Source organism: Leopardus geoffroyi, chromosome B4 (genome assembly GCF_018350155.1).
Source record: "Leopardus geoffroyi isolate Oge1 chromosome B4, O.geoffroyi_Oge1_pat1.0, whole genome shotgun sequence".
Classification (NCBI taxonomy): Eukaryota; Metazoa; Chordata; class Mammalia; order Carnivora; family Felidae; genus Leopardus; species Leopardus geoffroyi.
In genome coordinates, this window is record NC_059341.1 from 136,372,659 (window position 1) to 136,396,275 (window position 23,617).

The 23,617-nt window shown below is 51.9% G+C and overlaps 1 protein-coding gene across 2 annotated transcripts in view; it reads right to left on the bottom strand.

Annotated features, from left to right (window-relative positions):
* The window catches only part of ARFGAP3 (ADP ribosylation factor GTPase activating protein 3), a 55,551-nt gene extending 42,111 nt beyond the window's left edge, over positions 1 to 13,440 (bottom strand). Inside the window, exons 1-2 of one of the 2 annotated variants that reach the window (XM_045466911.1) lie at positions 12,834 to 13,440; positions 5,972 to 6,090 (exon numbers count right to left, since the gene is read on the bottom strand). In XM_045466911.1, the coding sequence (XP_045322867.1) occupies positions 5,972 to 6,090; positions 12,834 to 12,902 (188 nt within the window). In that variant the 5' untranslated portion in view covers positions 12,903 to 13,440. The remainder of the gene's footprint in view (positions 1 to 5,971; positions 6,091 to 12,833) is intronic. The other variant, XM_045466912.1, reaches the window with a different exon arrangement.
* Positions 13,441 to 23,617: the final 10,177 nt, after the last annotated feature.

The following is a 23,617-nucleotide window of genomic DNA, read 5'->3' on the forward strand; positions in this document are numbered from 1 at the left end:
AAAAGAAAAGACGCCTCTTTTCCTTTTATACTGCCCTCCCATTTGCCAATTTCTATGCCTATCTGTATTGCTTATTAGCCTTTGTAAACGTTAGGATGTTATTTTGAAGCCAATAGCTACCCTAAAATAATAATGCTAGTACATATCATTACTTGCGCCTGTAACAAATCCACTCCGTGTCAATACATAAAAAGCAAAATTTAATCTACCCTTTATAAGCAGCAGGTTTCCCAAAGACAAAGATAAAATCTTTTAGAATTTGATGACCAGGGAATGTGACTAAATGATATACCTTGTTCTGAAATCCTTTTTCTGATGGATCTGAGCCACATGTTCACGACTCTGCATCAGACGGAGTCAGGTCCCACCCCCATCCCACGCTGTCAGAGCATATGGCAGTTAACAGCACAGCCTCTGGAGACAGACTGAGACAGAACAAAGCTCAACTCTGCCATGGCTAGCTGGATGACCTCGGAGAAGTTACTGAGCTTCTCTGTGCCCACTCTCCTCATGTGCAAAGCAGTGATAATTATAGTATTATCTATCTCACTCTTGTAGAAACCAAACAAGCTAAGATCTGGAAAGTGCCTGGCTCGCGGTAAATCCCATATGGCTAAAATTCTCACCATCGCCATCACCATGATCATGTTAACCCTGTCACGCTGTGACAGGTCAGAAGCAGCGAGCTCCAGAGGACAGGAATGTCCCACGTTTTTCTGCCACACTCCTACAACAGGCACATAACAGGTACCTGAATTTGGGCTGACTTAATTAGGTCCTAAAACTGAGGCTGCAAGTACTTGGATTTGCTAATCAGCCTCAACTTTTGGTCTTAAACGATCTTAAAAAAACAAAAAAACAAAAAATAGGGGCGGTTCCACCATCTAAGGGTCCAACTTCAGCTCAGGTCGTGATCTCACGGTTCGGTTCGTGAGTTTGAGTCCCACACTGGGCTCTGTGCTGACAGTGTAGAGCCTGCTTCAGATCCTCTGTCTCCCTCTTTCTCGGCCCCTCTCCGGCTCACGCTCGCTCTCTCTCTCTCTCTCTCTCTCTCTCTCCAAATATTACTCTATATATTCCTTAGAAAAAAAGATTAAAACGAATTGTTCCTGAACTGGGTTGTGGAGCCCGAAACTAGTCAACCTTTAGAGGAAACTTAATTGCTCACGAGTGCCCATTCCTACACGAGGAGGTGACTTCACTGTAGGTGATTTCTTCCCTCCAATGTAGATTGAGAGACACGAAAGGTAATTGACAGTCTGTGACAGCGCTAAGAAAAAAGTAAAGCAGAGGCAGTAAGAAAAGTGGAAGAATCAGTGACACTTTAACAAAGTGGCTCCTGTTAACAGCCAAGTCAATGAGAAGAGGTTTCCCACAACCTCTATAATCTTTACATGAGTCCAGTATAACCTCCCCAAAACTGCATGAATTAGCTTCCCTAGTGGCTGCCAGAGTCAGTAAGCAGCACATTTATATAGATTTTAGAAATCAGAAGGAATCTCACCAAATAAACATGACAAAGCTATCATGTAATCAAAAATTTTAAATGGAATTTCATCCATCCAGCAACGGTAATCTAGACTTTGGCTCACAGACAAGCCCGGGAACAGCTTCAGGAGCCGCCTGTTTCTAACTGGCTTGGCTGCTGGATTGAAGGCCACGCAAGGCGTTGCCTTCCTACATGAACATCACAAACGTTTCTCCTCCGGCATCCGCTGGGCGGGCACACACATGACTCAGACCTGATCGCTGGCGGCATCTGCTGGGGACTCACCATGTGCCAGGCTTTATGTGGGTTCATCCGCTTTCTTCTCCCAAAGCCTCTACGGTGACTCCCCAGCTTCTCATCCCCACGTTCAAGGGAAGGAAACAGAGACACCGAGAGGGAAGCAGAAACAGTCGGGGTGGTGCTGGGCTTCAGCCCCCAGCAGCCAGGCACAGTGCCCTCTCTCCTCACGCCTGCCCAGCACCGCCTGGCCAATGTCTGTGGGCACCTTCTGCGCCCGGGGCCCAGGTCGGCCCTCCTGTGTTCGCCCCTCAAGGTCTCAGCAGTTAAGTACAGGCTCTTGGCCTGGCAGTCAAGACCCTCCACAATGTCCCCCAAATCTTCCCCTTGAAATCCTATGTCTCTTCATTTTCCTCTGCCTAGACAAATTAGCTACTAGGGGCCCCCCGGGTAGCTCAGTCAGTTAAACATGCGACTCTTGGTTTCAGCTCAGGTCATGATCTCCAGGTTCGTGAGTTCAAGCCCTGCATCGGGCTCTGTGCTGACAACAAGGAACCTGCTTGGGATTCTCTCTCTCCCTCTCTCTAGTCCTCCTGCACTCTCTCTCTCTCACAAGAAATAAATTTTTTTAAAAAGTGGTTACTTGGGGCACCTGGTGGCTCAGTCGGTTGGGCGTCTGACTTCAGCTCAGGTCATGATCTCGCGGTCCGTGAGTTCGAGCCCCACATTGGGCTCTGTGCTGACAGCTCAGAGCCTGGAGCCTGTTTCAGATTCTGTGTCTCCCTCTCTCTCTGACCTTCCCCCGTTCATGCTCTGTCTCTGTCTGTCTCAAAAATGAATAAATGTTAAAAAAAAAAAGTAGTTACTAAACAGTTCACTTTTTCCAGCCTCTATACTTTTTTAAAATATCTATTTATTCATTCATTTATTTATTTATTTATTTATTTATTTATTTATTTAGAGGGAGAGAGAGCATGCGCGCATGCATAAGCCAGGGAGGGGTGGGGGGGGGGGCCGGGGGTGGGGAGACAATCCAAGCAGGGATGCTGGGTTCGATCTCACAGCCCTGAGATCATGACCTGAGCCAATATCAAGAGTCAGTAGCTCAACCAACTGAGCCACCCAGGCGCCCCATACCTTTTCTCAAAGCCTGACTGCTGACCTCCTTTCCCCTGCCTTGTTTCCATGATCAAAATCTCACCAAAACTTCGAAATTCATTGCAAATGTTACCACCTCATGGTCAACTTGGACTGACTTTCCAACCGGAAGTAGAGGCAGTGCTGTTTTCATGTCCTATAGGGCACTTTTACAGTCTATCTTTTTGTTTCTTTTTTTTTTTAATTTTACTTTTTTAGTGTTTATTTACTTTTGAAGGAGAGAGAAACAGAGTGTGAGCGGCGGACGGGCAGAGAGAGAGGGAGACACAGACTCCGTGGGGCTCGAACCCACAACCCGCGAGATTGTGACCTGAGTCGAAGTAGGATGCTTAACCAACTGAGCCACCCAGGCCCCTCCAGTCTATCTTCTTATTCATGCTGTACCGAAGCCTGTCCCTACCCTCCTACTGGATTCCATTCACCTTTCATAAGCTCATGAAATACTTAACAGTGAACCTGAGAGGAAACAGAGCTGGAGGGAGAGGAGCACGGGGAGGCGCAGATGCCCCAGGAGCTGAGGCCCGGAGTTCAAGCCCTGGGAGGTGGTGGGCAGGGGCCAATACAGTTACATCCTCTGCAGTCAGCTCCAAGGCAGCTGGCCATTTCCGTGGATGCCTAACCCGCCTTTCCCTTTTTGGTTGGCAAGAGTTCATAGGTTTTTTCCTTTGTAAAATTGTTGACTTGAAATTCTACTTAAAAAAAAAACAAAAAAAACCTCCATTTAAATAAACATTCCACCCATGCCAAATTGTTCATCTGTTCGTGACTGGGAGGTGGGACTGTTGGGGGGGTGGGGCGGTGCGTGCGTCTGGCAGGGGAAGAGAGTGTAGAGGGGCAAGGGATTCTAGAGGAAGGACTTTTCACTTACTTTATGAACTTTGGGACTGCTTGGGTTTTTTTTTTTTCCCAATGACCTAGTGTTTGTAATTTCTTCCCACCAAGAAAAAATTTTAATGAGCAAACCTCTGCCTCTTAAAAACAAAAACGCTGCTGAGTACTCTCACCTTCCTTGACTTCCTCTTGCCCAAATCCTAGACTGCTGCCCTCCGGTTGTATAGGACTTTTGGACAGTTGTTTCTGAATCATTTATACACACTGTGATTCATAGTTCTATTTATCTGACTTTTAAAAGGCTAGTCATTAAACCTACAGCAGCCCAGACAGACCCTGCTGTCTAGCCTCATTATGATCTGGGTAAGTCCTCCCCTCACCAGGGAACACATCAGAAGACCGCCTGATTGCCTGGAATGGTTTATACTGGAGGTGTGCTTTGCTGGAGAGGCAAAGGGAGGGCCAGATTACAAGGGCGGGACTTGGCACAGAGGAAGAGGGACAGAACACAGTGAAGACAGAAAGGAAGACCAATGGAGTCCAGACTTCATGAGCTCTGGGCAGAGCAGCTCACCTTATGGTAACCGGTAACAACCAATCCGGGGGGGTGGGGGGGTGGGGGGGGAGGTGGAGAGGAGGGAAGTACCCTAAAAAGAAACCTGCCCGGGCAAGTAAATCCCTCAACATTTAAAGAAAAGGACAAGAACAGGACAGTGTATTCAAAATATTCTGGGAGCAGCATCTAAGACAAAAAGACAAGAAATGGATAGATACTCTGAAACCAGGAAGAACACAAAAGAACTCCCTTTTCTAAGTAATTGCCTACGGAGTTACGTGGCTATAAATATTTAGCCCATCAGCCTCTACAAACTGATTTCCCGAAAAAAGAACTCACGAAGGTACATCAGAATGTTTTTTTTTTTTTTTAAGTGAATATATTTTTAAAAGAAAATTATAGGGGCGCCTGGGTGGCGCAGTCGGTTAAGCGTCCGGCTTCAGCCAGGTCACGATCTCGCGGTCCGTGAGTTCGAGCCCCGCGTCGGGCTCTGGGCTGATGGCTCAGAGCCTGGAGCCTTTTTCCGATTCTGTGTCTCCCTCTCTCTCTGCCCCTCCCCCGTTCATGTTCTGTCTCTCTCTGTCCCAAAAAATAAAAAAAGAAAAAAAAAAAAAAGAAAATTATATTATTTTTACTATGTAGTTTTCGTGCCATCGTAGAAAATGTCTCATTACAAATAATAATCGATTTATCTTATAGGAACCAATGTTCTTCATAGTAATAGTATTATATCGATGTTCCTTAAGTCATAAGGAATGGAGGGGGGGTTGCTGACGAGCAAGCCTCGCTCAGTTCCAAGTGCTGAGCCTGCCTGGGGATGCTTTTATTATTTCAGATTATTTTATTTCACACAAGGGCACTTCAGCCTCCCACCGGACTGTGGGGCTGTGTCCAAGGGGGCCACACGCAAAAGCCCCATCTAGGCTGCAACCAGACTGTCCAGAGTAGAAGATATGTACTCCCCAGAGGGAGCCAATGGCAGCCCACGTCTGCAGATTAAAAAAAAAAGAGTTTCTTTTTACAAGCACTTGAAATTGCCACTCAAACTCCCAACACAATCATTCACTCGGGCTTCGTGAGGTCAGCGGCCCTGGGAGCCAGAGCTGTAGGCCTGTGTTATAACGAGCCTTCTCTCCTTTTTCAATCTTTATTTATTTTTGAGAGAGAGAGAGACAGAGAGACAGAGCCTGAGTGGTGAGGGGCAGAGAGAGAGGGAGACACAGAACCAGAAGCAGGCTCCAGGCTCCAACTTGTCAGCACAGAGCTCGACGCGGGGCTCGAACTCACAACCGGGAGGTCATGACCTGAGCCGAAGTTGGAGGCTCAACCGACTGAGCCACCCAGGCGCCCTGCTTCTCGCCCTTTTTATCAGCTCTCCTCCCAACGGCAGGCCCGCAGCACCCCAACCCCCTGCTGTCGCTGCGCTGCTGGTTATTAGAAGGTGATAAAAGGAAGGGGAGAGGGTCTCAGATCCTCCCTCCTGACTCTGTCTGCAGCACCACAGCCTCAGGTCTCTGACACAGAGCTCTACGAACAGTCACCGAACGGAAAATAAGTCATCCTCCAGGTTACCTAACTATAAAGATTTCGATCCCCGCGACTCCTCGCCGGCCTCTCATTCTACCTGACGGCAAAGCAAACGTAAAGCAGAAAAGGGGAAAAGAACCGCGCCCGCCCGTGACGCAAACAGACTCACTCACCTGATAAAGCTCAAGTGGACCCCGAGTGACCTGTGTGACCCTGAGCAGTCGATGCAAAGGAACACCCCGTAGGTTATACTCGCCCAGCTGGGGTTCTTGGCCCCACAGTCAAAACACACCTGCAAGACAATTTTAAAACTCAGTTATTAATTCATCCCTATCAGCTAAATGAGCCATCTTACAGGCTGCGATACATGATCGAGCTTGAAAGCTGCGGAACGTTCACAATTTGAAATGGGTTAGTACAAAATATCTCACCTGGTTTTTTTTTTTTTAAAAAAACCTCAACATTTGGGGCGCCTGGGAGGCTCAGTTGGTGAAGCTCCAACTCTTGGTTTTGGCTCAGGTCGCGATCTCACAGTTTCGGGAGTTCGAGCCTCGCGTCAGGCTCTGCGGGGAACCTGCTTGGGATTCTCTCTCTCCCCCTCTCTCTGCCACTCCCTGACTCACCCTATCACTGTCTCTCTCAAAATAAATAAGTCAACTAAAAATTTTTTTTAAAAAAACCCTGAACTTTCAATTTCTTTATCATTACGTTACAGATAATTATGTATTAATTAGGCATCAGCAGGGCTCCCTACCAGTCACGCAAATGAACACTAACCAGGGACGTCCCCCTGGTGGGAACACTCAAGGCCTTGTGGCCTTGTGGCCTTCCAGCCAGTGGCTCTCAACCGGCTCCCAGCCAGCTGAGCCGGAGGGGACGGGAGCCACCCTCACTTGCGCGGGGTGACCTGTGACCAGTAAGAAGGCAGAAGTTTCCAAGATTAGATAATAAAAGACGCCGTGGCTTCCTTTCTGTCTCTTGCCACCTCTCTCCCCTGGAGCACTGGCTCTGGGGGAGGCTAGCTGGCAGGTCTGGGGGACACTCGAGCGGCCCAGGGGAGAAGCTCCAAGTGGTGAGGGACGGACGCCCCGAGTGCAACGAGCCGGTGAGGAGCAGGGGCCGGCGGAGCACCTCAGGACCGAGCTTGAGAGTGGGGAACCCCAGCCTGGAGAGATGGCTGCGCCAGCAGATGGCCTGATGGCACCCTCATGAGAGAGCCAGGGCCCTCCTCCCTCAACACTGACTGAGGTCAAACAGTCTTCATCTGAGAGCGTCTGGCAACAGGAGCATACAAACGACTTTAAAATACCCAGAGTTTGTCACGGAATTTAATATTTATAATTAATTAAAGTCAGAACAACAGAAGGGCACGGGGCGCCTGGGTGGTTCAGTCGGTTGAGCGTCCGACTTCGGCTCAGGTTGTGATCTCACAGCTCATAAGTTCGAGCCCTGCGTCCGGCCCTGTGCTGACAGCTCAGAGCCTGGAGCCTGCTTCGGATTCTGTCTCCCTCTCTCTCTGCCCCTCCCCTGCTCATGCTGTCTCTCTCTGTCTCAAAAATAAAAATAAAAACATTTTTAAAAAAATTAAAAAAAGAACAACAGAATGGCAAAAACTCCACTAATAAGAGAACATTTTTTTTTCTTCCAGAATAAGAGTCCTAGATTTTAAATACACTTGATAGACAGAGACACCTATGGGAAGTTTGTCCCAACTACAGTCATCAAGAAAGATCTGGCTTCTGGCCTTCTGAGGGCAACGCGAGAGTGAAAACACGAGCGGATTTTCCAAAGGCCCTCAGCACGACAGGCTCACACGAAGTATGGGGTTAGAGTGACAACTGACGTGGAAGGTGCCGGTCCGCTCCAGTGTTTACTGACTACCTGCTGTATGTCAGATACCATGGTAGGCACTAAGGTGTTTGGGAACGGATTCCACAAACACCTGCTGGGTCCCTGTCCCCTGCCAGGCCACCTGCTGGCCTTTCTGGAGCTCACTGCGCAGGGGGAGGGTAGGACACAGAAATTAAGATGCCCCGTGGTAACAGCCAGTCGAGTAAGGAATCCCCTTCCGTGGGACCCCAAACAGTGTGACCAACTCTACCAACGGCGCTGTCCCTCTGCAAGAGGCCGCCCGTAGTCCCCCAGTGACTCAACCAATAGTTGTGCACTTACTACCAAGTAAGGACCGGAAACACAGGAAGCAGACATCCGAAGGGGGTTCAGGAAGAGTCTGCCCGCATGGAGCCTGCACATGCACCCACAGTCAGCAGGCAAGACAGTTAGTTACAGGCGGAATCTTAGTAAGCAAGGACAGGAGAGAAAAAGTTTTCTAGACAGCGCCCAAGAGGCCACTGGATTCTCAAGAACAGAATCTTAAGGCACAATAAGCGGCAACAGCCTGCGGAGGAGACGGCCCCGCGAGGGAGGTGACAAGGGAGATGGTGCACGGCCCAGAACGGGCAAGAATGAGAATCTTCCCAACGTGGGCTTGTCGCGTGGCTGGGGAGAGCGCAGACTGGCTTCTAACAGGCTGGTCTCAGCACCCTCGTGACCAGCAGCTAAGATGAGAAATTGCCAGAACATAGCTCCGTGAGGGCAGGCGTCCTATCTCGTGCACCTGAGCTGAGCACGGAGCCTGGCACCAAGTAGGCACCTACTGAATGCAAACACAGGTTGTTGGACAGTGTGTAGGGGCGGTTGAGATCAGGTACTGCGAGGTGTGAGACCAGCAGGCAGTTAGCGATGCAAGTCTGGCTCTCACACATGCTGGGGCGGGAGGTGGCTTTGAGAGCGGGATTGCGCTTGGTTGTGATACGCAGTCCCACAGCAAAACTGAGATACGGTTTTCTTTTTCTTTTCCTTTCTTTTTTTTTTCTTTTTTTTTTAGTTTACTTATTTATTTCGGGAGAGAGAGAGAAAGAAAGAACGAGTGGGGGAAGGGCAGAGAGAGAGGGAGAGAGAATCTCAAGCAGGTCCCTCGCTGTCAGCACAGAGCCCAACTCGGGGCTCGATCTCACGAACCCCAACTGTGACATCATGCGCTGAGTGGAAATCAAGAGTTGGACGCTCAACCGACTGAGCCACCCAGGCGCCCTGAGATACGGTTTTCTAAGCAGAATATCACTTCTCATGGTGATGGAAAGCAACTACCTCTAACAGTTGGCTTTGCCTACTGACGAGAGTAACTACTACACAAGTAACAGCTAACGCTGAGTGTTTATTCCACGTCAGGCATTGCTATTGGCCAACTGGACCATCATAACAACCCTACAAGAAGGCATTATTATTATCCCCATCGAGGCCAGCTTCTGGGCACACGTGTGACCTATACGGCTGCCCAGGGCCCCACGGCTGCTTAATGCTCTGCTGTCCCATCTTGAAATTCTCAACACTTTTAATTTTTTTATTTTTATTTTAGAGAGAGCGCGCGCACGCACGAGCAGGCAAGAGGGAGGAGGAAGAAAGAAAGGGAGAATCTTGGGGCGCCTGGGTGGCACAGTCGGTTAAGCGTCCGACTTCAGCCAGGTCACGATCTCGCGGTCCGTGAGTTCGAGCCCCGCGTCGGGCTCTGGGCTGATGGCTCAGAGCCTGGAGCCTGTTTCCGATTCTGTGTCTCCCTCTCTCTCTGCCCCTCCCCCATTCATGCTCTGTCTCTCTCTGTCCCAAAAATAAATAAACGTTGAAAAAAAAAATTTATAAAAAAAAAAAAAAAAAAGAAAGGGAGAATCTTAAGCAGGCTCCACGCTCAGCATAGACCCCGACACAGGGGCTCGATCCCACAACCCTGGGATCATGACCTGAGCCAAAATCGAGCCGGACGCTCAACCGACTGAGCCACCCAGGGGCCCTGAAATTTCCAACGCTTTTTAAACAAGGGCCCTGCATTTTCATTTTGCACATTTCGTATTCTCCGCAAAGCACTTGGTGTGGGTTTTCACCCCCATTTTAGAGAAAACTAAGGAATTACGAAGTATCACAGCTGAGAAGCGGGATCTTGGGGACTCTACACCCCCAGCGGTCTGCCCCAGGGCTCACTCTTCACCCCTCACCACACTGCCCTCTCACAGGCCAGGCTGTCCTTTATCTGTCTTCCACCCGCCAGACTGGAAGCTTCCTGAGGGCAGGAGCCTGTCTCTGGATCCATCAGTGTGCCCCACCGCTCTGTGGACCGCAGCTGCCCAGCGGATACTTGTTGGCGGAACAACTCAAGCAATCGAGCAGTAAAACTTGAGCAGTAAAACACAGACAGACCGGGAAGGACTTCTCAAACTAGAAATCAGACCCTTCTGAGTTAAAACCTTGATCCACGGTAAATATTCGTCACACACGAGCAGGAGACATCGGACAACGTATTCTTAAAGTAAACCATGTGGTTTCTTTTGAAGTACCTCTTCCGTCTGTATATCTTACAGCTCTCTCCGTTACAGCCCCTTCTTAAAAATGCTTACGGTTAGGGCGCCTGGATGGCTCAGTCGGTGAAGCATCTGACTTCGCCTCAGGTCACGATCTCACGGTCCGTGAGTTCGAGCCCCGCGTCGGGCTCTGTGCTGACAGCTCGGAGCCTGGAGTCTGTTTCAGATTCCGTGTCTCCCTCTCTCTCTGCCCCTCCCCTGCTCATGCTCTGTCTCTCTCTGTCTCAAAAATAAATAAAAACATTTTTAAAATTTTAAAATAAAAGAAGCAGGTTTATAGGGGCACCTGGGCGACTTAGTAGGTTAAGCTCATGGCTGAGTAGGTTAAGTAAGTAGGCTCAGCTCATGAGTTCACGGTTCATGGGTTCGAGCCCTGCATCGGGCTCTGCGCTGACAGCTCAGAGCCCGGAGCCTGTTTCAGATTCTGTGTCTCCCTCTCTCTCTGCCCCTCCCCCGCTCACACTCTGTCTCTCTCTCTCAAAAATAAACATTAAAAAAAAATTTTTTTTAAATGCTTACTGTTCCCCAACTCCTCCACATCACTAAAACGAGTTTTCATCTTTGCTTACCTAATGGTTTCTTCCTAAGGATCAAGTGAAAAATTCTTCATCAAGAAAGGTAGCACAATGCTGCGGAACATTACCAGAAAATATTTTTGCTCCACGCTTTTATTAATCCTGTTACGGGACGTAACATTTTCCACAGGTGCGTGGGTTTGTGACAAAAACAGTAACAATAAACTAGCTGACACTAGTGGGGACCGGCACACGGAGGTACTGTTCCAACTGCTTTTCTTGGGTTTTCTCATTTAATCCTTTGCAATAACCCTCTGGGTTAGAGCCTGCTCGTGTCTCCATTTTCCGCTGAGGAAAATGACGTACAACGTGGCCAAGGAACCTGCCCAAGGTGACATAGTTACCAATAAGCCCACACATATCCCTCAAAGGGTCCTAAAGACGATGAGCTCTTCCTTAAAAGAAGGCACCTTCGGGGTGCCTGGGTGGCTCAGTCAGTTAAGCGTCCGACTTGGGCTCAGGTCATGATCTCGCGATTCGTGAGTTCGAGCCCCACGTCGGGCTCTGTGCTGACAGCCCAGAGCCTGGAGCCTGTTTCAAATTCTGTGTCTCCCTCTCTCTTGGACCCTCCTCCGTTCATACTCTCTGTCTCAAAAATAAATAAATGTTAAAAAAAAAATTAAAAAAAAAAAAGAAAGCACCTTCCCTTCGATGAATTCAAAGAGAAGACACACTGTTTCGGAGACAGAGCAGACAAAAAGTGTAACTTCTACACTGCCAGGCGCAGACCCTAACCTTGTCTAGCTCTAGGGCAACCACTCTTTGTAATAGCAGATGAATCTAAATTTGAAAATCAAGAAAACGGCCAAGAAATGGGCACTCGAGAATTCCCGGAGCCTTTCTCCTCCTCCGACTTCCCTACATTCATCAGACATCCCCTCCAATAAGCCGTTTCCTTTCTCATCTTCTTAGTCTGTAAAAATACAGGCTCCCTTCCAAGGCTTAGGACAAAGACATCTTAATTTTGCGAAACTCGGGATCTTTCCATGCTGGGACGCCCCAGCTCACGACCATGATCGTTAACAGCTGTTCACTTTGGAGGTGACAGTGGGGAGCCCGACAAACTGCTGCCAGAGGAGGGGAGGGGAGAGTCCACGCTGACGCCCTGACAGCCCTTTGCACTCTCCAGGTTCCACTCTGACCTGTGATCCTCAGGGGAGGGTGTCACGTGAGCGCGCGATGTGTCATCACAACATCTCCAGCCGGTTGCGAAAAGTTGTAAAAGTCAGAGGAGAAAACCACCTCTGAGACCAAAAAAAAAAAAAAAAAAAAAAAAAGGAAAACCCCAATCTCCAAACTCTCCAAAGATTTTGGAGAGACCCCAAGGGAAGAAAGAGAAAGGGGTGTATGGTGGGCCTTCTTAGCAAGAGAAAAGAGGCCATTGAACACACACCACTTAGCCGCTTTAGCGGAGAGGGAAACTGAGGCTGCCATCAAAACCCACGGGCAACCAAGCAGGCTCCAACAGGCACCCCAGGAACTTCAGAGGTCAGCTCCAGTGTGCGGGGCTGGGGGTGGGCGGTGCGGGGTGGGGAGTGGGGTCGCACGAGCTTCCCCACGCGCCCAGCGCTGCCAGCTGGAGTTTCCGAGCCGGTGCATGCGTCCCAGCTGGGTCACAGGTGGCCTGCGGTGTCCGCCCCGCTCACAGGAGCCCCTGTGTATGCCCCCCAGCCCTCTCTCGGGGCCCCGAGCTCGCCCGCAGCTCTCTCCAGAACTCACGGGGTCCACTCCGCCACCCTGCCCCCCGTGTGTGTTCCCCCGCTCGGTGTCAGGAACCACAAGGTCTGTGCCCCCCCCCGGCCCCCGGGACCCCCAAGTGCCCGCCCCGCCCGGGGCCCCGGTGTGCGCCCCCTCCCCCTCTCCCTTGCTGAGGCTGGGGGCGGCGCGCGGCCCGGACTCCAGCGAGGCCCAGGCGCCGCCGCAAGTGCGACGTGTCACAGGCCGGGCCGGCCCCTCCTCCCGCGGCCGCGGCCACTGCCGCAGCAGGGGCCGCCCGCGGGGTTCGGCGCCGATGGCCAGCAAGCCTCAACGCGCCCGGCAGCCGTTACCTTATTGGTGGGCACCGAGCGGAGGCGCTTGAAGATGGTCAGGATGTCTTGCTTGCTGGGGTCCCCCATGGTCACCACAGAAGCGAGGCGCCGCCGGCCCGGCCAACCGGGAAGGACCAAGCAGGAGCGGTTGCCGCCTCCGGGAGATAGACGGCGGCCGAGGGGGGCGGGGCTGAGCGTGACGGCCAGGCCCCGCCCCAGGCCCCGCCCCCTGTCCCGCCCACAACCGGAGCTCACGCGCCGCTCTCTTCTCGCGGCCTCGCTCGGCAGCGCCGCTGGCTCCGCCCGCTCGGGCCCCGCCCCGGCGCTGTCCGCGCGTGCGCAGAAGTCTCGGGCGCCTTCGGCCGCCGTTTGCTCGGGGCCGTGCGAGGCGAAGCTGGGCGCGGATGAGTTTGGTTCCCGCGCGCTGGCGCTTGGGACCCGCCGCCACTCGGGCTGGTGGATCGCCACGTCGACCGACGGCCGACCGCGTGCTTGGCCGAGGTCTTCTCACCTCGTCCTCCTGAGGGCGCAGAGCCAGTCCCTCCAGGTGGCAGAGGAGGAGACGTGAGGGCAAAGGGCCGACCCGCCACCTCCCGCCGCTGATTGTCGCTTGTCACCTTCCTTCCTTTAAAAAAAAAATCTTTTTTTTCATTAAGGTGAAGCCGACCCCTGGGGTGGGGAAGCTTTCATCGCCCGAAAATTGGTTTTCTTAGAGGATCTGTTTGGGTATTGGGTCAGCGAGAGAGGGCCGTTACCTTGAGGTTCAGCCCCAACTGGTGAATAGACCAGAAAAGCAGCGCGACTTTCCCCAGCGCCCCGGGCTGCAGCCCACCCTTTGGCTGACGTTACAGAGGGTTTGACCTCGAGGAGAGGGGCGCCTGGGTGGCTCGGTCAGTTAAGCATCTGGGTTCGGCTCAGATCACGATGTCACGGTTCATGGGATCGAGCCCGGGATCCGGCTCTGCCCTGATGGCGAGGAGCCTGCTTGGGATGCTTTACACCCCCCCCCCAACCCTCCCCCACTCTCTCAATAAATTAGTAAATTTTTAAAAATATAAATAAACTCGTGGAGAAAGGTGCCTCTTTCACCGTCTGGGTGTCGAGCCACCGGGAAATTGTCACCTGAGGCTGGGGTGCACCTGGGTGGTGCATGCACGTGCAAGGAAAACGGGGCAACCTTAGCTCCAAGCCTGATTCAGCCCGCTACTTCCTCTTCTGTGGCCTTGGTCAGGTCGCCTTGACTCCTGGCTTGCTCATCTGTACAATGGGGCTAGAGATGAAGAATCAGGGCACCCCGGGAAGCAGCTTCCCCCCCGGGATCCCTGGAAAAGGCTCTGGCCGTTCCTTTCTGCTTTTAGAAGCCAGGAGTGCTCACTCAACCTGTGTGGTTAGACGCCCTCAGGGGAAGTTGGCAGCTTGCTGGGATGTGGACTCAGATAAACCCAGGGTTGGAACTTTTCCTCAAGGAAGGAAAACATGACCTTCCAGAACAGTGAGTTACTTTTGCAGATAGCTGTGACTGCAAGTTCTTCCTTCTATTGAGTCCAAGTAGATATTCCTGTACTCTGGGTCCCTTGGTGTTGATGCAGGCTGGCCCTTCAGAGGACCTGGAGGGAGTCCTGCAGGACCAGCCAAGAGGGCCCTTGGCTTTGCACAGGACAGAAATCCAACCTAGTGGGAGAGGAAGTGAGAGCAAAGGTTATTACGTAGTGTAAGTGATACAACATAGCAGATGGAACGTCTGGGAGACTCGGAAAGGAAAGAAGAGAGTCTCTCCTTTGCTTGGGGTCTGGGTTTTGTTGTTTTAATGTGTGGTTTTTGTTTGTTTGTTTGTTTGTTTTGTTTTGTTTTGTTTTGTTTTTTTTGAGAGAGAGAGAATCCCAAGCAGGAGCCATGCCGTCAACACAGAGCCCAACAGACTCAATCCCACCAACCGTGAGATCATGACCTGAGCCCAAATCAAGGGTCAGACACTTAACCGCTTAACTGACCGAGCCACCTGGGCACCCGGAGGGTCTGGGGTTTTAATGGAGGGTCGTGGTCTGGTGTACATGACTTAGGCATCTCAGGACTGGTCAAAACAAGGACAGGTGCTCAGGCGTCCTCCAGAAGCCCTGGAGCCCGGGGTCTTGGCATCGAGGTAGCTGGAGTCTGTGGTCTTGGAAAATGTACCTGTTGATCCTGCTTGGTCACTCCTTGGATGTTTCTATCACACTGGAAGGCTCTCAAGAAATCATTTACTCCTTGGCCTTTACAAGGAGGATATACATGAAGGCATGCGCAAGACAGGGGTGCAGGTTCCCGAAGGAAAAGGAGCAGAGAAGCGTTTTTGTGCTTTGTGTTTCTCGGTTTTTTTTTTCCAACGTTTATTTATTTATTTTTTTGGGGGGACAGAGAGAGACAGAGCATGAACGGGGGAGGGGCAGAGAGAGAGGGAGACACAGAATCGGAAACAGGCTCCAGGCTCTGAGCCATCAGCCCAGAGCCTGACGCGGGGCTCGAACTCACGGACCGCGAGATCGTGACCTGGCTGAAGTCGGACGCTTAACCGACTGCGCCACCCAGGCGCCCCTTTGTTTCTCGTTTTAACGAGGTCACTTCAGTTTCCCTGTCTCAATACCTGTTTGGCCCTACACACAACACCCGGCACGTTTATGAGGAACTGTCCTATCTTTTCTGATGGGACTGTTTACTCTTTGGAACTGAAATCTTACCAAGTTACATATCAGACTCGGAGTACTATCTGCTCTACGGCATAGAGATCCCCGAGGAGAAGAAAAGGCCATTCAGTGAAGTGCGGGGTCTACGCTGGTAGGCAGGGGTATAAAGGGAGGAAAACCACCATTTGTACACGCATCATTCTCTTAGTCCTCATCTGCTTAAGTGTCCTTCATAGAACTTACTAGCACCTAACACTACGGTCTGTAATACTACAGATTGCCTCTCTTCGACTGCATATAAGTTTATTGAGATCAGATCTGTTTTGTCTCTGCCTCTGTCCCCGGCACCTAGAACGTGCCTGGCACATTGTGTACATTCACGAAAGATGTGCGGAATAGACTTCGAAGGTAGGAAGCTAAAAAGAGCGCCGCTCCCAACACGATCATGAGAAAAGACTGGATAATCAACAAAAGCATACCTTTTCTTAAGCCAGTCGGATGGCTGAGGTTGCAAAGCCACCGAGTAAACCGAATTCCAAAGAGAAACGAGCCTCCCCAAAGAGCAAAGGAACACAAGAACTCCTTCACCTTTGGCAAAGCGTAGGAGAAAGGTGGCCGCCCTGCAAGTGGACAAGGGGAACTGAGTTACAATTGTAATGAATTCTTAAAGGCCAAGTGTGGGCTGGCATGTCAGTTTGAAACAGCCAGAGGCCTCAGATGCAAGGGGTTTGCATTCACTCACAAGCTCTTGTCCATAAACCTCCATCAGAAACCTTTCTTCATAAGAAAGCTGGAGGCAGAGAGACTTGAGAGGCACCCCTGGGTGAGTCAGGTTTCCAACTGTCCGGAGATGGGCGCAAAACCCCACCCGCATCCCTTCTGGAAAACAAAAGTGGCAGACAAGCACTCTCCCTCAGGGTTCAGGCAAAGGCCCACCGCTGCCAGGAGAGGAATAGAACCAAAACCCAGTAACACCAAATCCAAAAGAGGGTAAGAGAGCTTCTCGCTCTCAAGAGGGCAGGCAAAAATTCACTGCTCCAGATTTAAGAATAACAGAATACAGAAGGAACCAGCCAACAGGCAGGTCCACGTGGCCTGCAGGGGACCGTCCTTGTTATTTACCTCTTACGAAGACATTCTGGTGTGGCTGTGGCCAAGTGAAATGATATTTAGTTTACTCAGTTCATTCAGTTACATAGGAGCTTGCTGAAAGCCAAGTGCCCCTCAACGGGAAAAGTAGACTTGCCTAGACAGTCATTCGATGAATCACAAAGTGAGAACAGGCACAGACCTTGTCCCTCGCCCCTGGAGGACACGAGTGGACTTTGGTTAGCGCTGAAGAGGAAAAAAACATAGGAATGCTATCTCTTACGCCATTTCTGTGCCGGTCAGATATATCTGAAAATGAACTCAGGAAATCACGAGCAGCATTATCTGATTCCCACGAACGCCCATGATGCTCAGATAGCGCACACTGGTCAGTTCACAAATGCCCCGCTTTAAAAGGTAAAATATATAAATAACGATGTTTGTTATTGCCTTGATGTTACTGAGTTTTACTTTTTATTTTTATTTTTTTTAATGTTTATTTTTGAGAGAGAGAGAGAGAGAGAGACAGAGTGCGAGTGGGGGAGGGGCAGAGGGAGAGGGAGACACAGAATCCGAAGCAGGCTCTGGGCTCCGAGCTGTCAGCACAGAGCCCGGGCGTGGGCCTCGAACTCACAGACGGCGAGATCACGACCTGAGCCGAAGTAGGATGCTTAATGGACTGAGACACCCAGGCACCCTGCTGATTGATTTTTAAAAAGAAATTTAAGCTGATGCCCTTAGCTCCTGTAATGGGATTAACAATTTGGGATATCCTCATTGCTATAATATTTGCACCATTAACAAAAATAATTGGAAAGTGAAATGAAAACTATGTTTATACAAAACCTGTACCTGAATGTTTATAACAGATTTATTTACAATCATCAAAAACTGGAAACAAAAACAAAAATTGGGGGCGGGGTGCCCAGGTGGCTCAGTCAGTTGAGCATCTTACTCTTGATTTCAGCTCAGGTCATGATCCCAGGGTTGTGGGATCGAATCCCGCATTGGGCTCCATGCTGAGCTTAACAGCGTGCTTAAGATTCTTTCAAGGGGCGCCTGGGTGGCTCAGTCAGTTAGGCAACCCACTTAGCTCAGGTCATGATCTCGCAGTCCGTGAGTTTGAGCCCCATGTCGGGCTCTGTGCTGACAGCTCAGAGCCTGGAGCCTGCTTCAGATTCTGTGTCTCCCTCTCTCTCTCTGCCCCGCCCCTCCCCTCTCTCTCTCTCTCTCTCAAAAATAAATAGACATTAAAAAAAAAATTCTCTCTCTCTCCCGCTCTCCCCTGTTCATGCTCTCTTTCTCTCTTTAAAAACAAAAACAAAACTGGGAAGGACACAAATGGATTAGCAAAACATAGTGAATTCATTCATTGGAGACCATCCACAGTAAGAAGGGACAAGCCGCTGATAGTTGGAACCACATGGATGGATCTCGAATTATGTGAAGCAAAAGAAGATAAGACAAAGGCCAGAGGCTACATATCGATGTGGAAACGTTGGGGTTCGGAGCTGTCGGCCTACAAAGAATTCCTGAGACATCTTTGGTCCAAAAAGGTGGTTTTACTAAAGCACGAGGACCAGGCCCCTGGACAGGAAGAGCTTCTAGGACATTCTGGAAAAGGCAAAAGTGTACAAAGGGAAAACAGTTGAGGGAGTTCCAAGGGGTGAGGCCATAAGGAAAGGTTGACTACAGAGCAGCCAGGAGAAATTTGGGCTGTGATGAGACACCTCCATTTCTCCTTTGTGGTGGTGGTTACAGGACTACATGCATCTGTCAGAAGTTGACTGTATGTGAAATGGGGCGCATTTTACCGTATGTAAATTATACCTAAAACGTGAAAAAAGAAACAGGAAATGAAACGAAAGCTCAGGAATATGGGACTCAGGACCCATGGGATACCACGCAGCCATTAAATGTTCTATTTTGAGTGGAAGCATATTTAGGGTCCTCAGAAAGGCTCGTGGAACGTTAAGCGAATGAAGCAGGGTGGCAAACTACATTTGCGGTATGATCCCAATTTTGTAAGACGCGTGCGCACTGCTGGCAACGACGACACGATACGTGCGCTACACACGTGCGCGTGTAGAAGAAAGACTAGATAAAAATACACGGGAGTATGAGCAGTGCGACGCCTGGACATCCGGACCACGGGTGACTTTGTCTTTCTGAATACTTTTTGCCCAGTTTCCCAGGGTCCAGCTGAACCTTCGTTCCTTTTTACAACGAAGCGAGAAACATTCACCTTGTTATTTGCAAATATTATAAAGGGGCAGGAGCAGCCTGGCTGTCCTGACCCGGAAGTGGCGCGTTAGCTGCGCCCAGTTTGCTTGCAGTCAGTTTTGCGTTGGCGATTGAATGCCGTTGGGCTCCGGGCTATTTGTCTTTGTACCTCCCGCCCAGCCCGCCCTTCAGGTTTCTGCGGCCCGGCCATCTCTGCCACACTGGACCTGACCTCACAGTGCTACTTACCCTTTGGTCAATGTTATTTACGTAGTTCTTCGTTCTTCTGTTCCGATGAAGTTTTGGGGTGACGGTGGAGGGGTCTGGAGCTGACGGCCAAGATAGAATTCTTGAAGACGTCTCTGATGCAAAAAGATGATTTTATTAAAGCCCGGGGACAGGACCCGTGGGCAGGAAGAGCTGCGCTGGGGTCGTGACGGGTAACTCATTACATGCCACCCCCCCCCCCCCCCAGGTTGGCAGGGGGCAGGGATAGAGCAGATCTCTAAGGTATTTTGGAAGCAAGGTTTCCAGGACCTTGAGGGGCTGGCTGTGGCCAGGGGAACGTCATTTATTACCGTTTAGTAAAACCCCTGCAGAAGGGAGAGCGGGCCATCAGCTTGGAGTAGGATTGCCAGCATATATGCTGGGGCAGTTGAGATAAGGAAGTACATTTACAGGATCCTCGGTGGGGATAACGTCAGGCTAAGATCCTCTTTTGCCCCCAGCAGAGTGTCATCATCGAGGCAGCTGAGCTCCTAGAGGGAGGTCACTCTTGGCTTCAAGGACTTGTCAATGGGCTGTAGGCAGCAAGGGAATTTAATTTTTCATTTGCCCGAGTTTCCCCGCAGCACCACGGCAAGCACTTAAACCCCTTGCCTTTGTTCTTGGGGGGCCGGGAGTCTCCGAGGAATATTCTACCCGGGGGTGGGGGTGGGGGCGCTGTTAGCCTATACTGTGTGATTAGGGAGCTTGCCCCACGCTCCCTAATCACGTTCCTCCCTTCCTTCATTTCCCAGTCCTTTCCACAAAGGATTCGAAGAGGTCGAAAACACTAGAACCTGAATTTCACTGGATGGCCCAGAGTGGATGTCATCTCATCTTTTCAGGTTAGCTCCGCGAGCGCCAGAGCGCTAGAGACAAGCTCTGGGGCTGGAGATAGGAAGGCTCAGTCCCCACACCAAGCGGCTTGCTCTTCGTGCCCGCAGTGACAGTGAGGTGGGGTGCTCCAGAGCACAGGGGAGGGCCTTTCGGTCAGGCAGCGATCTGCTGGGGAACTGGGTCCCGGACGTGTCCTTGGCTGAGCGCCGCCGGGGGGCGGGCACCTCCTCGCCCTCACAGTCCAACAGCACAGCCTAGCGGGCATGGCTTGTACTGCACCCCCCCGCGTCTGAACGCCCGCCTGGCCGGGTGGCAGCTGTGGCCCGTTGGGCAAGTTCCCCAACCTCTCTGTGCCTCCAGCTCCTTACCTGTAAAACTAGGAATGATCTCATGCACGTAGTTCATGGGGCTGCTGTAAGAATTCAGGAAGTTAACAGACGCTGAAAAGGTTAGAACAGGGTCTGGCACAGAGTGAAATACAAATGTGAACCACTATTCCCATTTTATCAATGAGCAAACCAAGGCTTAGAGAGACGAAGTATTTCAATCAAGCTCACGTAGCTCATTAAGGTCACACAGTTGGACCAAGTCTGAGCACAAGGACTGTTACCTCATGGTCCATGCTTTTTTTTTTTTTTTTTTTTTTACTTTGTAATGTTTATTTATTATTTTCTGAGAGACAGAGAGTAGGGAAGGGGCAGAGAGAGAAGGAGACACAGAATCCCAAGCAGGCTCCAGGCTCCGAGCCGTCGGCACAGAGCCCGACGCGGGGCTCGAACTCATGGACCGTGAGATCATGACTTGAGCCGAAGTCGGACGTTCGCTCAACTGACTGAGCCACCCAGGCGCCCCTCATAGTCCACGCTTTTAACCACTAGCTTCATTTTTATGCCTTTGTAAGACTGTTGTTAAGTTTCAGGGAAACAAAAATCTTTTCTCAGATTTTGGTGCAGAAAAAAACCCAGCCTCGTTGCATACAGTTTCATATATGGATGAACACGTGGGGTCTGGAGGAAGGACTGGTCGGGGAGGAATTGGACTCTCCATCTGAGATCTGCTTACCTTGGCAATTATCGGCTTGAGTCGGGATGACATTCGGGGCTAGACTGCCTCCGCAACAGTGTTCCCCAGATTTGTGTGTTTGTCAAGCACGTTCGCACTCTAGCCCCGCATGAACATGTAGGAACCGGTTCCCCATTTTCCAGGGGAGGGGGAGGGGCTTACCTGAGGACCCGAAGCTCATTGGTTGACACGAGGTGCCCATCTGACCCTGGTGGGCGATCTCTCCCTCTGCCGGCTGGCTGCCCCTTAACCTTCCCCCGCCCCTTGCATGGGAGTCATGGGAATAGCCAGGGATGGGATGTCACATTGGTCTGTGTCCCTTGCTCCCTGGGCTCTCTTTGGACATATTTTCCCCACCTCCTTGGGCCAGACCGTGGTCTATCAGTCTCTGGGTCCCCAGAGCCCAGCTTCCATGCCCCGGAGCTGGGTTAGACGCATCTGCTGGTCATATGAACAAATCAAGAAATACATGGAATCGCTGGTACTTTTGGAGGCTCTGACTTGCTGGTTGGACCAGCGGTTCTCAAAGGGTGGTCCTGGATGAGCACCGTGGGACTTGCTAGATAGGCAAACTCTGGACCCCACCCCCAACCTCGTGACTCAGAAACTCTGGCACGTGGTCCAGGAAGCTGGGTTGTAACGAGTCCTCCAGGGGGTTTGTTCCATAGCACCTGCTTTTTGGAGTTAGGCACTGGAGTTGAAACCCCAGCTCTGCCCCTAACCTGCTGTGTGGCCTCATGCAAGTCAGTCAACCTCTCTGGTTTGTTTCTTCGTCTGCAAAATGGCGCTCAGACATAACGAGGAGGTTTGTATGACCCTTTGCCGAGAAAGGTGCTCAGGACTGGACCCGACGTGTAGCTGATAAATGTTAAGCCCAAGGCTGGATGGAAACAGTGGGCTGAGAAACTGCCTGTCCCCTGCCCGTGCGGGCTCAGCCTGGCTCCTCGAACTCTGTGCTTGGCAGCGGCCCCACCTGGTGCAGGATGACCTTGTGCCTCAACAGCAAGCCTGCCAGATTCCGTCTGGCCTGGGTCTGTCCTCCCTGGGGGCAGCGGAGCGCCTCTATCCCAGCCCCAGATCCCTCCACCAGTGGCCCACATCTGTGTACTGGGCGCTGTGGCCTGGGCCCTGCTGCTCACTCCCACCAGAGACCACAGAGGTCCAGCCAGGAAGTCGATGCCTGGCCTTCTAAGGGAAAACAGAGTCCAGAGAGGGGCACACACCTCCTGCACGTGTCTGGGGAAGGGACGCAGCAGGCAAGGCACCGGTCCAGCAAGGTCTCCTGCTTCCGGACACCCCCCAAGATCATGCCCATTTTATGGAGAGCGAGGCTCTGAGGTTCAGGCGCTTGCTCGGGCTTCAGGCCGCACAGGGGTGGGGGTCCTCCCCGGCCAGTCTGCAGTCCATCCCGACAAGGGATGCTTCCCACCGGAAGTGGGGGCAACAGCCCAAGTACTGTGCCCCCAAGAGCCTTGGAGCTGGGTTGGGGCCCTGTTTGTCCGAATTTCCTGAGACTTACAGGGTGGCCTCCAGAGTCCACTAGGCACCCCCTCCTCCCGGGTGTCAGAATGACTCGGTCCCTCCCTGAGCTTCTGGAGTCCCCTCGAGGCAAACTTGTATCCTTCCTCGCTTCTGTCCCGGCACTGCTTAGCCTTGCATACAGTAGGTGCTCAAGAAATGCTCGGTGAGTGAATATCACCCAGGCAGAGGGCCAGCTGACTCCCCGCCAGGAGGGGCTACTCAGGGTCAGGCGCCGCTCAGCGCCCCCCAACCATTCACTCTGCGACCGCGGGAATTTCACTCCTGCCCCTGACGTGGCCCGTTTCCCCATGAACAAGCAGGGGGGTGGTCCCGTGGCCCACAGGAACCCTCCCCAACCTCCCCCATCAGTATGCTGACGGGTTGTAGGCAGCCGCCTCCAAGTCTGCCCCCAGTCACAGCCCAAGCCCACAGGTCACCCAGCAAACACCAGACCAGGCACGTAAAGGGTGGTAAAGGGTCCTGCCGCGAAGCCCAGGACACGGGCCCGCTCGGAACTCGGAAAACCTAGTGTTTTAGCTCAAGCTGCTGCAGAGCGGATCTCTGCCTGGGTCACTCAGCCAGGGCTTGCTGGCCCTCGGGGCATTCCCTGGGGCTTGGACGGGAGCTGAAATACCCTTTCCCGCCCTCTGCTGAGGGGAAGGGACCGGGCAGGCCGCAGAGGGTCCCAGGGCCCCGTGAAGGTGGTGTGCGTGCAGTAGTGATCCCGGAGACGGGGCAGCTGGGACCCCGGCGGTTGCTATGCAGGGGGAAGGACAGAGGGACGAAGAGGACTCGGTGGCCCCGCACAGAAGGTGTGGGAGGGGCAGTCAAGGATGCCAGAAGGTTCTGGCTGGGGACGGGGGGAGGGGGGTGTCACTCATCACCACAGTAGCAGTTACCACCTCCCGGGCCCCCGGGGCCTTGCACGCCTGCCTCTAACCCTCCAACAGGAAGGCGGGCACCACTTTGGCCTGGGCAAGCGAGGGGTGGGTTGGGATTCCCTGAGGGCCAGGACGGGAGGGGGCAGGTGGGCAGGGAGGGCCCTTCAGGAGCTCTTGCAGGGGCTCCGAGAGGAAGGCTGCGAACAGGGCCCGGCTGAGCAGAGGGGGTCTCATCCTGACTTCCGAGGGTTCCTCCTGTTCACCC